General features: G+C 70.8%; 1 protein-coding gene across 3 annotated transcripts; it reads left to right on the top strand.

Moving 5' to 3' along the window:
• The first annotated feature begins 226 nt into the window (after positions 1-226).
• Positions 227-13,729, top strand: RAPGEF3 (Rap guanine nucleotide exchange factor 3). Of its 3 annotated transcripts, XM_050983703.1 has the most exons (28): positions 2,239-2,392; positions 2,542-2,910; positions 4,382-4,435; positions 4,646-4,752; positions 4,836-4,953; positions 5,045-5,219; positions 5,404-5,488; positions 5,930-5,990; positions 6,100-6,176; positions 6,339-6,485; positions 6,569-6,678; positions 7,008-7,099; positions 7,646-7,724; positions 7,907-8,057; positions 8,157-8,239; positions 8,521-8,560; positions 8,679-8,760; positions 8,850-8,996; positions 9,086-9,183; positions 9,332-9,457; positions 9,748-9,929; positions 10,019-10,109; positions 10,430-10,480; positions 10,668-10,755; positions 10,835-10,899; positions 11,073-11,127; positions 12,668-12,739; positions 13,211-13,729. In XM_050983703.1, the coding sequence occupies exons 2-28, from the start codon at positions 2,565-2,567 to the stop codon at positions 13,327-13,329; spliced, it is 2,901 nt and encodes a 966-aa protein (XP_050839660.1). In that variant the 5' UTR covers positions 2,239-2,392; positions 2,542-2,564; the 3' UTR covers positions 13,330-13,729. The 3 variants fall into 3 exon arrangements, with proteins under 3 accessions (XP_050839661.1, XP_050839660.1, XP_050839659.1); XM_050983704.1 differs by lacking the exons at positions 2,239-2,392; positions 2,542-2,910 and adding an exon at positions 227-475 and having other exon boundaries at positions 4,832-4,953; positions 7,011-7,099; XM_050983702.1 differs by lacking the exon at positions 2,239-2,392 and having other exon boundaries at positions 2,550-2,910; positions 7,011-7,099.
• Positions 13,730-14,486: the final 757 nt, after the last annotated feature.

Here is a 14,486-nt window from a genome sequence, read left to right as displayed (position 1 = left end):
TCCCCCAAGGCCGAGGGCGGGGTGCGGGGGGTCCCTCCCGCCGCGGGGTCCCGGAGCGGGGCCGAGGGAGCCGGGGAGGGGCCGCGGGCGGGGCTCCCGTGCCCGGGGCGGGCCCGGCGCGGCGGCGGCGGCGGCGGCGGAGCCGCTCCCGAGCCCGGCCCCGTCCCGAGGAGCCGCGGAGCAGCCCCGGGGCCGCGGCCGCGATGGCCTCGCCCCCCCCCGCCGCATGAAGGTGCGCGGGGCCGGGCCGGGGGCAGCGGCCGGGGGGGCGCGCAGGGGCGCGGGGCCGCGGCGAGCGGGGCTGGAGCCGGGAAGCGGCGCCGCCGCCGCCCCGCAGCCCCCCGGGGGTCCCGGAGCGGACGGAGCCCGGCTCTCGGGGCTGCTCAGGAAGATGCACTTGTTCCGGAGCTCCAGCTACGAGGTGCGGCTGGAGGGGGCCGGGGGGAGCCTGCCCCGCATCCAGGGGATCCGCTGGGTGAGTGGGGCCGGGGGAGCGTGTCCCCAAATCCCCCGGGTGAGCGGGGCCGGGGGAGCGTGTCCCCAAAGGAGCGTGTCCCCAAATCCCCCGGGTGAGCGGGGCCGGGGGAGCGTGTCCCCAAATCCCCCGGGTGAGCGGGGCCGGGGGAGCGTGTCCCCAAAGGAGCGTGTCCCCAAATCCCCCGGGTGAGCGGGGCCGGGGTCTCCCCAGCCCCGGGAATCCGGGAATGAGAGGAGGGCAGGTAGTCCAGGAGTGCAGGGAGCCAGGTGAGGGTGGAAGGAGCCAGGTGAGGGAGCAGGGAGTGAAGCCAGGCGTGCAGGTGAGGGCACAAGGGCCAGGTGAGGGAGCAGGGAGTGAATCCAGGCGTGCAGGGAGCCAGGTGAGGGCACAAGGGCCAGGCGAGGGCACAGGGGGCCAGGTGAGGGCACAAGGGCCAGGTGAGGCTGCGGGTGAGCTGCTTAGGCTGGAACGGGCGGAGCGGAGCGGAACGGGCGGCCAGGCGTGAAGCGAGCCCCGTGCCAGGTGCCCGGCGGCGCATCCCAGCAGGAAGGACATTCCGGGGGGACATTCCGGGGGGACATTCCCGGTGGGGGACATTCCAGGGGGACATTCCCGGGGGACATTCCCGGGGGGACATTCCCGGGAGCGCGCAGCCTTCCCCCGCTCCCCCGCCCGTTCCCGCACAGGGATTTGTCCCCTGGCATCGCGACCTCCCCGCCCGGCTCCGCGCTGGCCCCGGGAGCTGGGGGCAGTCCCCGGGGTGCCGGGCCCTGCTCTCGGCCCCTCCGTGTCCCCTCCAGGGGGGAGGTGACCCTGGAGCCCTGGCAGAGCTTCCGGAGCTTTGTGTCCTTCCCCCTCCCACACTGCTTGGCCTGGGACACTTTTCAAGAAAAAAGTGGAATTATTTTAGGGGACAGCTCCCCTCGGGGCATTTCCACGGAGCACGGGGGCTCCCTCCCAGAAAAGTTTTCCTCCCTTTTTCCCTTTCTTCCCGATTTATTTTTCTCTCCAAAACTTTTAGGAACGGACTTTGGGGAGGGCTTTGTTGGGGCACTCAGCCTGGGAAGCCAGGCCAGCAGCAGGCCTGGAGCATTCCCGGGCTGGACTGGGATCAATCCCACCAGCCCTGGCAGCAGTGACACCTGTGGCACGGCAGGAGTGTCCCCTCTGCAGGGGACACCCGGGGTCGAGGGCACTGGAGCGATGCCAGCAGGGAAAGGGGGATTTTGTCCCAGCACAGCCACTCCTGGGGCAGGGGAGCGGCAGGGAAGCGCCTCAGGAGCCCACAGGTCCCTTGTCCCCATCGCTGGAAGCTCCTGGAAACTCCTCCTGGCTCCATCTCATCCCCCTCGGGGACCTGATCCCAGCAAATCCCTCCCGGCTCCAAAGGACAGCGGTGTCCCCAAGTGGCTCCGTCCTCCGTCCTTCCCAGGGGACAAGCGCCACTGTGCCAGTGACAAGCGCCACTGTGCCAGCCCCTGCCGCATCCCTGGCAAGGACAGCGGAGCCAGAGTGCATCCCTGAGCCCATCCCGGGGGTGCCCAGTCCCATCCCGGGGGTGCCCAGGCCCATCCCGAGGGTGCCCAGCCCCATTCCGAGGGTGCCCAGCCCCGTCCCAGGGGATGCCCAGCCCCATCCCGGGGGTGCCCAGCCCGCCGAGGGTGCCCAACCCGTCCGGAGGATGCCCACCCCATCCCAGGGGATGCCCAGCCCCATCCCAGGGGATGCCCAGCCCCATCCCGGGGGTGCCCAGTCCCATTCTGAGGGTGCCCAGCCCCATCCCAGGGGTGCCCAGCCCCGTCCCGGAGGATGCCCAACCCCATCCCGGGGGTGCCCAGTCCCATTCTGAGGGTGCCCAGCCCCATCCTAGGGGTGCCCAGCCCCATCCTAGGGGATGCCCAGCCCCGTCCCGGGGTGCCCAGGCCATCCCGGGGGTGCCCAGCCCCATCCCGGGGATGCCCAGCCCCATCCCAGAGGGTGCCCAGGCCATCCCGGAGGGTGCCCAGCCCCATCCCAGGGGGATGCCCAGCCCCATCCCGGGGGTGCCCAACCCCATCCCGGAGGGTGCCCAGCCCCATCCCAGGGGATGCCCAGCCCCGTCCCGAGGGTGCCCAGCCCCGTCCCGGGGGTGCCCAGCCCCATCCCGGAGGATGCTGTGCCCAGCCCCGGCCTGCGGAGGCTGCGGATGGGCGAGGGCTTTCTCCGGAGCCGCAGGGCCCGAAATAGCCGCGCTTGTTTTCCTCGGATCCCAAACAAAAGCGGCCGCGAGCGCGGAACGGCCGCTGGCGGCCTTGGCCGGGCGCCCGGCGCTGCCGGAATCCTGGAGAAAGGCAGGATCCCGGCGTGTCCGTGGGCAGGAAGATGGAAAAGGCAACTCCTTAGGAAGCTGCTTGGAGCCGCCGTGACCAGGAGGGGGTGGGGGCGTCCTGCAGGTCCTGACCCGGGGCGGAAGCTCCAGGGGGGGGGTCTGGGGACAATGGGGGGGTTTGGGTGATTCCAGAGCCGTCCTGGCAGAGGGGAACCCCGGGAAGGAGGAATCTGATCCTTGAGCGGGGTTTCTGTGTCTCTGTCGGTGTCCTTGGAGCGCGGCCCGGGGCACGGCCTGGCTCTGCGCCCCAAGGACAGAGGGGGACGGCAGAGGGGGCTCCGTGCCGGGGACAGCAGAGGCCCTTTGGGGACCTGGGCAGAGGGACACCGGGTGTCACCTGGACCCATGGGGTGGCACGAAGCTGCTGCACCCAGGAGGGGACAGGGACATCCTGCACCCAGGAGGGGACAGGGTGGCACATCCTGCACCCACAGGGTGGCACAGATCTCCTGCTCCCACGGGTGACAGGGACCCCTGGCTCCCGCGGGGTGCCACCTCCGTGTCCCCAGAGCAGCCCCGTGCCCCGGCCGCCTCCCGGCTCGCTTTGCAAACATTTGCTCGGAGCGGTTCCGCTCCCCGCGGCCGTCACGGGGCCCGGCAGAGTTTGCCGAGCGCCTGAGTCACCGTGTCCCTGCCTTGGGGACACCGCGGCCAGCCCAGGAGCGGTGTCCCAGCCTGGGTGACACCGTGGCCAGGTGGCACACGTCCCCCGGGACCTGCCGCGCTCCCAGAGCCGCTCGTGGCTCCTCGAATTCCTCCTGAGCCGTGGCAAAGTGCTGGGAGCAGGAGGAGGCTCGGCCTCGAGGCTCGTGCACTAATTGACTCCTGCGCTAATTAACTCCTGCACTAATTAACTCCTGCCCTCCACAACTGGAAATCCATCCGGCCCGTCCCCTGCCCTCCCGCACCCGGACCCCGGCAGGGTCCCTGCAGGCCCCGTTTTCGGGTGCCCTCCCGGGCTCTGCGGGGCCCCCACAGCCGGGAAGGGACCCCAGAGTCCCCCTGGGGGTGCCCCCGGCACGGGTGGGCGTCCCTCGGAGGGGCGGCCGTGCCCGTGCCGGGCGAGCGCTCCCGGGGCCGGAACTGGTCTGACGGGTGCGGGCCGGGCTTGTTTATCCAGGGCCGTGGCCAGGAGGGGCCCGGGAGCCGCGGTCCCCGCGGGCAGCGCCGCCACCGGAGCTCGGCCACCTTTGCCCCGCGATCCGGGCGGGGCCGCGGGGACGGGGGCTCGTCCCTCCGTGCGTTCGCTGTGCCTGGAGCATCCCCGAGGGGGAGAGAGGGGGAAAAATGAGCGGGAGAGGGGGACTGGGGTCAGGAAATTGGTGCTGGGGTCAAGAACTGAGTGCCGGGTTCAGGATTTGGGTGCCGGGTTCAGGAGTTGGGTGCTGGGTTCAGGATTTGGGCACTGCCCCCTCACCTGGTGACGAGCTGGGGCTGCTCTGGGGGTGCCAGGACACCCCCCCCCAGCTGTGTGGGGTGATGGGGACACAGCAGAGCCCCCACAGCCCCCAACCCCCTCCCCTGTGGTTTTCCAGACCCCTCTCCTGGACTCGGAATCCAGCCTGGACTACGGCCACAGCATCACCCAGGTGGGGGAGCCGGGGAAGCCCCTGGGGACTGAATTTGGGGAGGCTGGGGGGGGTGAGGGGCCGGAGCACCCCCACACCCAGAGCCCTCGGGGTGCTCCTTGGGCTCGGCCATTCCGGGGGTGGGCGGTGGCGATCCCAGGGCACTGGGGGGGACAGGTGACATCCCAGCGCCCCCCCCACGACACTCCCTTGTCCCCCTCGCACCCTCAGGCGTCCTCAGAGAAGATCTGGAGGGCGGGCAAGCTCCTCTTCGCCCACCTGAGCAGCTCCCGGCCCGGCCTCATCCGCGACCACAAGCACCACCTGCGGCACCACCGGTGCGCCGGGGCTGGGGGGACCCTCGGGGGGCTCGGGGGGGGCTGTCCCGGGGGGTTCTCACCCCCTGTGCCCCCCCAGGCAGTGCTGCTCGGGGAAGGACTTGGTGGATTGGCTGCTGAGCGCCGGCGTGGCCGTCCAGACGCGCGGCCAGGCCGTGGGCATCGGGCAGGTGCTGGTGGACGGAGGGGTCCTGACGCACGGTGAGGGCTCGGGGGGCTCTGGGGGGCTCTGGGGGGCTCGGGGGGGCTCGGGGGGTGCAGAGCCGAGCTGATGGCCACCGTCCCCCCGCAGTGAGGCAGGAGTGGCACTTCCAGGACAAGGACACGCAGTTCTACCGCTTTGCCGAGCTGGAGCTGAGCCCCGAGCCCGGCGCGGGGCCGCGGGACCCCGAGGAGCTGCTGGAGGCCTTGGGGTTCCTGGCGCAGCTGGGCCCCGACGCGCTGCTCTCCATGGCCCTGCGCAAGCCGTGAGTGCCCCGGGGGCTGGGGGGCTCCTCCGGGCCCTGCTCGGGGGGTCTGGAGCAGCCACGGGGCTGCTGAGGGTGGGGGGGGGCACCCAACAACGTCACCCGAGGAGGGGAGGGGGCTGGGGAGGGGGCTGTGCCCTGGGTGGGGGGCACAGGGAGCCGCTGACCCCCCCGGCCCCCCCAGGCCTGCCCAGCGCACGCAGGACGAGCTGGAGCTGATCTTTGAGGAGCTGCTCCACATCAAAGCCGTGGCTCATCTCTCCAACTCGGTGAGCGCGGCCGTGTCCCCAAACCCCGTGGGGTCAGGGTGTCCCCAAACCTGCGGGGTCAGGGTGTCCCCAAACCTGCGGGGTCAGGGTGTCCCCAAACCCCGTGGGGTCAGGGTGTCCCCAAACCCTGCGGGGTCGGGGTGTCCCCAAACCCTGCGGGGTCAGGGTGTCCCCAAACCCTGCGGGGTCGGGGTGTCCCCAAACACTGCGGGGTCAGGGTGTCCCCAAACCCTGCGGGGTCGGAGTGTCCCCTGGCCCCAAATCCTCCTGAGCCCCATCGGTTCCTGTCCTGGCATCCTCCCCTGCTCCCCAAATCCTTCTGCACCCCTTCCCGTCCATCTAAGCACCCTCTCTGGCCGTCTCTGTGCCTCCCTCAGCCCTTCCCATCCCCGTGTCCCCTGCTGTCCCCTGCCGGGGGTGACAGCGCTGTCCCCTGTGCAGGTGAAGCGGGAGCTGGCGGCCGTGCTGATGTTCGAGGGGCACCAGCGCGCGGGCACCGTCCGTGAGTCACCCTGAGTCCCCGTGGGTCACACCGGGGTGTCCCCAGCCCGGGGACACCGGAGACGTTCCCAAAATTGTGACTTTTCCCCCTTTCCCGGGCGCTGTCCCAGTGTTCAGCCAAGGGGACAAGGGCACCTCCTGGTACATCATCTGGAAGGGCTCGGTCAACGTGGTCACCCACGGCAAGGTGGGTTTGTCCCCTGCGCTGGAGGGACACCTTGGGGACCCTCCAGTGTCACCATCCCTCACCCCCGTGCTGTCCCCAGGGCTTGGTGGCCACCCTGCAGTGCAGGGGACACCTTGGGGACCCCCCAGTGTCACCATCCCTCACCCCCCGTGCTGTCCCCAGGGCTTGGTGGCCACCCTGCACGAGGGGGACGACTTTGGGCAGCTGGCGCTGGTGAACGACGCCCCGCGGGCGGCCACCATCCTCCTGCGCGAGGACAATTGTCACTTCCTGCGCGTGGACAAGCAGGACTTCAACCGCATCCTCAAGGTGGGCCCGGGGGTATTCTGGGGGGGATTCTGGGGGGGATTCTGGGGAGTCCCGGCCGGGCTGACGGCGGGATCCTCCCCCAGGACGTGGAGGCCAACACGGTGCGGCTGAAGGAGCACGGCAAGGTGGTGCTGGTGCTGCAGAAGGACCTGCAGGGCGGCAGCGGCCAGGCGGCCTCGGCGCGGAGCAGCAGGTGACACTCCTGTGCCCCTGGTGGCGGTGACACCCCTGTCCCTGTCCCACTCAGAGCAGGTGACACCCCTGTCCCTGTCCCACTCACAGCAGGTGACACCCCTGTCCCTGTCCCACTACTCACAGCAGGTGACACCCCTGTCCCTGTCCCCCTTTGACAGGTGACACCCCTGCCCCCTGAGCCGCCCCCTCTGCCCTTTCCCGCCTCCCTCGGGGCAGTTTTTGGAAGGAACAAGGGGACAAGGAGCAGGGACACCGGCCCGTGGTGGCACCAGCCCGTGGTGGCCCTGCCCACGGCCGCAGTGTCACCTCTGCCCCTCCTGTCCCCAGCAGGTACCTGGTGATGGCTGGGACACCTGAGAAGATCCTGGAGCACCTGCTGGAGTTCATGAGGCTCGATGCCACCCTCTACGACCCCGTGGGTAGGTGGGGGTGTCCCCTCTGTGTCCCTGCCGTGTCCCCGTGGGGGGGTGTCCCCTGTGCCACCCGCAGACGGGGCTGGGGATGTCTGGGATGGGCGGGGGGGGCGGCACCAAGGGGGCTCCTCATTCCCGGTGTCCGACCCCAAATCCCCCTCGGGCCGCCCTGGGCTCGCTGCAAACCCAAACCCCGAGGCCAGGAGAGGGCGGCGGCTCCGGGCGGGAGCGGCTCGGCCGCGCCTCTCGGTGTCCCTCTGCCTTCGGAGGGGGGACCCGGCCAGCCAGGGAGGTGTCCCCAGAGGGTCACAGATCCAGGCCAGCCAGGGAGGTGTCCCCAGAGGGTCACAGATCCAGGCCAGCCAGGGAAATGTCCCCAGAGGGTCACAGACCCGGGCCAGCCGGAGCTGGGAGGTGTCCCCAGAGGGTCCCGTGGAGGGGACAGCCCGGGACAGCCCAGGCCAGCCTAGGCAGGGCACGGGGGATCCCTGGCCGGGTCCCTGTGTCCCCACGGCGCTGGGGACAGCAGTGACAGTGCCCTGTCCCTCACAGACACGCTGCTGGGGGATTTCCTGCTCACCTACACCGTGTTCATGCCGACCTCGCAGCTCTGCCGGGCCCTGCTGCACCAGTATCCTCCTGTGCGGGAACTGGGGGGACTGGGCTCCGCCACACGCCGGGGACACCCCCAGCCCGGTGCCTGTCCCCTCGGGGGGAGCCCCAAATCCCCTTTCAGTCCCCATCTCCTGGGGCGCAGTCCCTGGGGGTCCCTGCCCCTCTCCACGTTTTTTGGGTGCCCTTGACTGGTCCCAGTTTCCGCGCGGAGCCGCTGGAGGGCTCGGAGCAGGACAAGGCCTCCTACTCCCTGCGGAAGCGGCGCAAGATCCTGCGGCTGGTCAGCCAGTGGGTGCTGCTCTACGGGCGGCTGCTGCAGGGCGACCGCAGCACCACGGCGCTGCTGCAGGTACGGCCGGGGCGGCACCGCCGGGGTGGCACCGCCGGGGTGGCACGGTGACACTGCAGGGACCGCCCCGCGCTCACCCCGGGCCCCCTGTCCCCGCAGAACCTGGCGGACCTGGCGAGCCGGGACCCCCAGCTGGGCGGGCTGGGCCAGGAGCAGGGCCAGGAGCGGCGGCGACCCCGAGCGTGAGTCCCCCCAGTGTCCCCCCAGTGTCCCCCAGTGTCCCTGATGCCACCACAGAGGGCTGCACTCCCCTGGGGAGGAGCTTTCGGGGCAGCTCTGGTGCCACCTTGTCCCCGGTGTGGGGGTTCCCGGCCATGGGGAGGGTGGCACACGCAGCTGGGAGGGGCAGGGGGCTCGGGGGTGGCCACAGTCCCGGGGGGTGGCCGCAGCCCCGGGGGTGGCCGGTTCCGGTTCTGTTCCCACCAGGAACGGCGGCTCCATCCTCCCCCTTCCCCTCCCGCAGGCTGGAGAACGGTGACGGCAGCGTGTCCCCCCAGCCCAAGGTAGGGACCTCCCGAGGGGTGACAGGGCAGCATCTGGGTCCCCTCTGCCCTTTGGGGACGTGCCGCAGGAGGGGTGGTGGCTGTGGCCGTGTCCTCCCGTCTGTCCCACCTTCCCCAGGCCCGGAGCTCGGGAATGTGGCTCGGGAGCCCCGAGGAGGCGATGCTGGACAGCACCTGCGCCCTGAGAGCGCAGGACAAAGGTACTGCCCCCTCAGCGGGGACTGTCCCCAGCAGCGTGGGGACGCTGAGGTGCCTTTTGTCCCTTTGAGGTCCCTTTTGTCCCCCCCAGTGCCCTACGAGATCTTCCGGGCCGACCACTCGTGCCTGGTGTCGGTGCTGCCCGTGAACGCCGCCGTGCGGGACGTCCTGCGGGCCCTGGCGCCGCGGCTGCGCCGGGACCGGGAGCACGTCCTGGTCAAGGTGAACTCGGCCGGAGGTGAGGGAACTCCCCCGGGTGGCCTTGTCCCCGTGCCCAGGCGGGATCTGTCCCCTCCTCCGTGCCAGCCCGCCCTTCCCTCCGCGCAGAGCGAGCGGTGCTGCCGCAGGACGCCGTGGGGGTGTTCACGGCTCTGGGCCTCAACGAGAGGCTCTTCGTGGTCAGCAGGGACGAGCTGGGCAGCCTGGTGAGCGTGGGGGGGGGGTCTGGGGTGGGCAGCACTGGGGGGACCCCCCAGGAGGGGTTTGGGGGCTGCGGTGCCTCGGTTTGGGGCGTCCGTCCCTCCTGGGGTCCGCTGAGGGCAGGAGGGGTCAGGGGTCCTGTCCCGTGCCCAGACCCCCCACCCTGAGCAGCTGGGCCCCCACGCCGGCTCCTCGGACACCCTGGACCTGATCAGCTCCAAGGACCTGGCCAGCCACCTCACCGACTACGACTGGAACCTCTTCAAGAGCATCCACCAGGTGCGGCCCGTGCTGGGAGCGGCCGGGAGGGGGTCAGGACACCCCTCACTTGCAGGCTGAGGAGGGGGTCAGGACACCCCTCACCTGTCTGGGAGGGGGGCTTGGGACACCCCTCACCTGTCGGGGAGGGGGTCAGGACACCCCTCACCTGCAGGCCGAGGAGGGGGTCAGGACACCCCTCACCTGTCAGGGAGGGGGTCAGGACACCCCTCACCTGTCGGGGAGGGGGATCAGGACACCCCTCCCCTGCCAGGAGAGGGGTCCAGGACCCTCCCCTGCCGCTCTCCCAGGTGGAGATGATTCACTACATCGTGGGGCCGCACAAGTTCCGCGAGGTGGCCACGGCCAACCTGGCGCGGGTGCTGCGGCGCTTCAACGAGCTGCAGTTCTGGGTGGCCACCGAGCTGTGCCTGTGCCCCGAGCTGGGGCGGCGCGCGCAGCTCCTGCGCAAGTTCATCAAACTGGCAGCACAGTGAGTCCCTGTCCCTGTCACTGTCCCTGTCCCTGTCCCCGTCCCTGTCCCTGTCCCCGTCCCCACGGCTGACCCGTCCCCGCCCGCAGCCTCAAGGAGCAGAAGAACCTGAATTCCTTCTTCGCGGTGATGTTTGGTGTGAGCAACACGGCCGTGACTCGCCTGGCCAAGACCTGGGAGGTGACAGAGGGGGGACAGCAAGGGGACAGCGGGGGGGGCCTGGGGAGGTGGGACAACCCCTGGGGAGGGACAGCCAGGGGTCTCTGGGGAGGGACAAGGGGGGGTCTCTGGGGAGGGACAGGGGGGGTCTCTGGGGAGGGACAGCCAAGGGTCTCTGGGGAGGGACAGGGGGGGTCTCTGGGGAGGGACAGACAGGGGTCTCTGGGGAGGGACAGGGGGGGTCTCTGGGGAGGGACAAGGGGGGGTCTCTGGGGAGGGACAGACAGGAGTCTCTGGGAGGGACAGGTGGGTGCCAGCCCCATGATCCTGTCCCTGCACAGAGGTTGCCCCACAAGATCCGGAAGCTGCACTCGGCCCTGGAGAGGATGCTGGTGAGCGCAGCCCCCCCCACCCCATGTCCCCTTCCCTACCCTGTGTCCCCTTCCTGCCCCATGTCCCCTTCCCTACCCTGTGTCCCCTTCCTGCCCCATGTCCCCCTTCCTGCCCCATGTCCCCTTCCCGATGGGATTTGCCCCTGGAGCAATGGGGAGGGGGTGCTAATGTCCCCCCTGTCCCCAGGACCCCTCGTGGAACCACCGTGTCTATCGCCTGGCCGTGGCCAAGCTGAGCCCCCCCATCATCCCCTTCGTGCCCCTGCTGCTCAAAGGTGGGTGTCCAGTTTTGGGGACCCTCTGGGTGTGCCCAGCACAGCCAGGGGCCCCGCTCTGACCCCCAAACCCCCCCAGACATGACCTTCATCCACGAGGGCAATCGCACCCTGGCTGAGAACCTCATCAACTTCGAGAAGATGGTGAGAGTGGGGCTGGTGACCCTGCGAGGGCCCTGCTGTGCCCTGCAGGCAGAGCTCTGGCACTGGAACAGCCAGGGGTGTCCCAGTGTGGTCACAGCCGTGGTGGGGACAGAGATTTTGGGGATCCAGGTGGGGCCAGGTGGCAGCAGGTGACCTCTGTGCCCCACCCACAGCACATGATGGCCAAGACCGTGCGAGTCCTGCAGCGCTGCCGGGGCCACGCACACGGTGGGTGCTCCAGGGAGCTGGGGAGGGGGCCTGGAGCGTCCCCTAAATGGGGCTGGGGCCCTGGGGATGGGGATGGGGCCCTGGGGACAGGTCTGGGGCCCTTGGGGACGGGGCTGGGGCCCTGGGGACAGGCCTGAGCCCTTGGGGATGGGGCTGAGCCCCTGGGGATGGGGCTGGGGCCCTGGGGACAGGGCTGGGGCCCTGGGGATGGGGCTGGGGCCCTGGGGATGGGGCTGGGACCCTGGGGATGGGGCTGGGACCCTGGGGATGGGGCCCTGGGGACGGGGCTGAGCCCTTGGGGACGGGGCTGGGGCCCTGGGGACAGGCCTGAGCCCTTGGGGACAGGTCTGGGGCCCTGGGGACAAGGCCGGAGCCCTGGGGACAGGGCTGAGCCCTGGGACAGGACTGGGCCCTGGGGACAAGGCCGGGCCCTGGGGACAGGGCTGAGCCCTGGGACAGGACTGGGGCCCTGGACAAGGCCGGGCCTGGGGACGGGGCTGAGCCCCTGGGGACAGGTCTGGGGCCCTGGGGACAAGGCCAGGGCCCTGGGGACAGGGCTGAGCCCTTGGCCTGAGCCCTTGGGGACGGGGCTGGGGCCCTGGGGACAAGGCCGGGGCCCTGGGGACAGGGCTGGGAAGGCCCCTGGGGACGGGGCTGGGGCCCTGGGGACCAGGCCGGCCCTGGGAAAGGGCTGAGCCCCTGGGACGGGACTTGGGGTCCCTGGGACAAGGCCGGGGCCCTGGGGACATGGCTTAGCCCCTGGTGACAAGTCCTGGGAACCCTGGGGCCATGACTGGGGCCCTGGGACAAGGCAGGGCGCCTGGGGCCCTTGGGGACAGGACTGGGGCCCTGGGGACAGGCCTGAGCCTTGGGGACAGGCTGGGCCCTGGGGACAAGGCCGGGGCCCTGGGGACAGGCGAGCCCCTGGGGACAGGCTGGGGCCCTGGGGACAGGCTGGGGCCCTGGGGACAGGGCTGAGCCCCTGGGGACAGGACTGGGGCCCTGGGGACAAGGCCAGGGCCCTGGGGACAGGGCTGAGCCCCTGGGGACAAGTCTGGGGCCCTGGGGACAAGGCCAGGGCCCTGGGGACAGGGCTGAGCCCTTGGGGACAGGGCTGGGGCCCTTGAGGACAAGGCCGGGGCCTTGGGGACAGGACTGAGCCCCTGGGGACAGGCCTGAGCCCTTGGGGATGGGACTGGGGCCCTGGGGACAAGGCCAGGGCCCTGGGGACAAGTCTGGGGCCCTGGGGATGGGGCAGGGCCCTGGGGACGGGGCTGAGCCCCTGGGGACAAGTCTGGGGCCCTGGGGACAGGTCTGGGGCCCTGGGGACAAGGCCAGGGCCCTGGGGACAGGGCTGAGCCCTTGGGGACAGGGCTGGGGCCCTTGAGGACAAGGCCGGGGCCTTGGGGACAGGACTGAGCCCCTGGGGACGGGCCTGAGCCCTTGGGGATGGGACTGGGGCCCTGGGGACAGGGCCAGGGCCCTGGGGACAAGTCTGGGGCCCTGGGGACAGGGCTGAGTCCCCTCTCTCTGCCCCCAGCGCCGCTGTCCCCGCTGCGGAGCCGCTCCCCTCACCGGCCCGAGGACGCCAAGGCCGTCAGGATCTCCACGTGTGCGTCTGGAGACCCCCTCAGCCTGACCCCTAAGGCAGCCCCAGGGGACCCCCAACCCCCTGCGGGGGTCCCTGAGCTGAGGGAGAGGGGATGGAGATGGGGGGAGCCAGGGAGGAGCCAGGGAGGATCCAGGGAGGGATCCAGGGAGGGATCCATGGAGGATCCAGGGAGGATCCAGGGAGGGATTCAGGGAGGGATCCAGGGAAGGATCCAGGGAGGGATCCAGGGAGGATCCAGGGAGGGATCCAGGGAGGGATTCAGGGAGGGATCTAGGGAGGGATCCATGGAGGATCCAGGGAGGATCCAGGGAGGGATCCATGCAGGGATCCATGAGCCAGTCCTGGGCGGTTTGGGGAGGTTTGGGGGTGACACAGGGGGTCCGTGGGGTGACCCTGCAGGGCTGGACAGGCTCAGCAGGCTGTGCCAGGGCAGGGAGGGGACCCCAGCCTTGACCTCCCCCTTCCCCACAGGCTCGGAGCAGTCCCTGAGCGTGCGGAACCCCGTGTCCACCTGGGCCTACCTGCAGCACCTGAGGGCCATCGACAGCCAGAAGGAGCTGCTGAGGCTCTCCCGGGAGCTGGAGCCCTGAGGGGAGCGGGGCTGGAGAGGGGACGGGGCCCGGAGCAGGGATGGGGGCCTGGAATGGGGGTGGGGACCCTGAATGGGGATGGGGGCCCAGAGCAAGGATGGGGGGACCAAAGCAGGGATGGAAGGCCAGAGCAGGGATGGGGGCCTGGAGCAAGGATGGGGTCCCAGAATGGGGATGGGGGCCCAGAGCAGGGGTGGGGTCCCAGAATGGGGATGGGGGCCCAGAGCAGGGGTGGGGGCCCGGCTGCCGGCAGCAGGGCAGCCCCTGGCTCTGCTCCCGGTGGCCCTGGGCTGTGCTGGTGGCCCTCTGGTGGCCCCAGAGCTCGGCCGTGGACCCAGATCCGGCCCCGCTGAGCTCCGGGCAGGTGAGGCAGAGCAATAGAGGTATTTTTGTACTCGTGGCTGCGCTCCCCGTTCTTCTCCGAGCTCGGGGTCACCCCCTGCACCTGCACCCCCTTGTGACCTTGGGGACGGCCCCAGAGCTGCCCCAGGGGAGGTGACACAGCGCTGGCACCAGGAGGGGACAGGTCAGGAAATGACTGAGGGCTGAGGGAGAAGCCAAACCCGGCCCTTGTTGCACCAAACGCCGCTCCCGTGCCAGCTGGCACCGCCCGGGGCACAGCAGGGGCCGCTCCCTGCTCCAGGAGGGATCCCGGGATCACCCCGGATCCTCGGGAGCTCTTTGGGGTGGGGTCTCACCTGCCCAGGTGGGGGGCACAGCGTGTGAGCATCTCCTGGGGGGACACCCTGTCCTGGGGCTGTGGCTGCTCCCAAAGCACCGGGGTCGTGCCCCAGGTGAGCCCGGGGCTGCCCCCAGGAGCTGCCCCTGCCTGGAACTGCCCCAGGCCCAGCCAGAGGGACCTGGACCACCAGGACCAGCCGGTGCTGGCCCCCCCTGGGCTGGCCAGGAGGTGGAGAAGTGTCTGGAGCAAATCCTGCGGGCTTTGGGACGAGGTTTCCTGGGAAAACCTGCCGGGGAGTGAGGAAGAGGAGGCAGAGCCCGGGGGTGCCCGTGGGGTCCCTCCCAGCGCTGCTGGGGCTCCGTTATCTCCTGAGAGTGCCCGGCTCAGCTCCAGGCTGGGAGCATTTTCCATCGGGGTTGGCTGGGCTGATCCCGGGTGGGGAAGGGGCCCTGACCCCCCCCAGGCCCGGCCTGAG

This window comes from Serinus canaria, chromosome 25, assembly GCF_022539315.1.
Source record: "Serinus canaria isolate serCan28SL12 chromosome 25, serCan2020, whole genome shotgun sequence".
Taxonomy (NCBI): Eukaryota; Metazoa; Chordata; class Aves; order Passeriformes; family Fringillidae; genus Serinus; species Serinus canaria.
Note: the sequence above shows the minus strand (reverse complement) of the source record. Positions and strands in the feature narration are given on the sequence as shown.

What these genes read in the sequence shown, in the direction of transcription:
- RAPGEF3 (XM_050983703.1), top strand. Translation starts at nt 2,565, where the DNA reads ATGCCCAGCCCCGTCCCGAGGGTGCCCAGCCCCGTCCCGGGGGTGCCC. An exon ending in TGGCTCATCTCTCCAACTCG is followed by an intron (nt 5,489 to 5,929) that starts GTGAGCGCGGCC and finishes TCCCCTGTGCAG; the next exon opens with GTGAAGCGGGAGCTGGCGGC. An exon ending in GCACCACGGCGCTGCTGCAG is followed by an intron (nt 8,058 to 8,156) that starts GTACGGCCGGGG and finishes CTGTCCCCGCAG; the next exon opens with AACCTGGCGGACCTGGCGAG.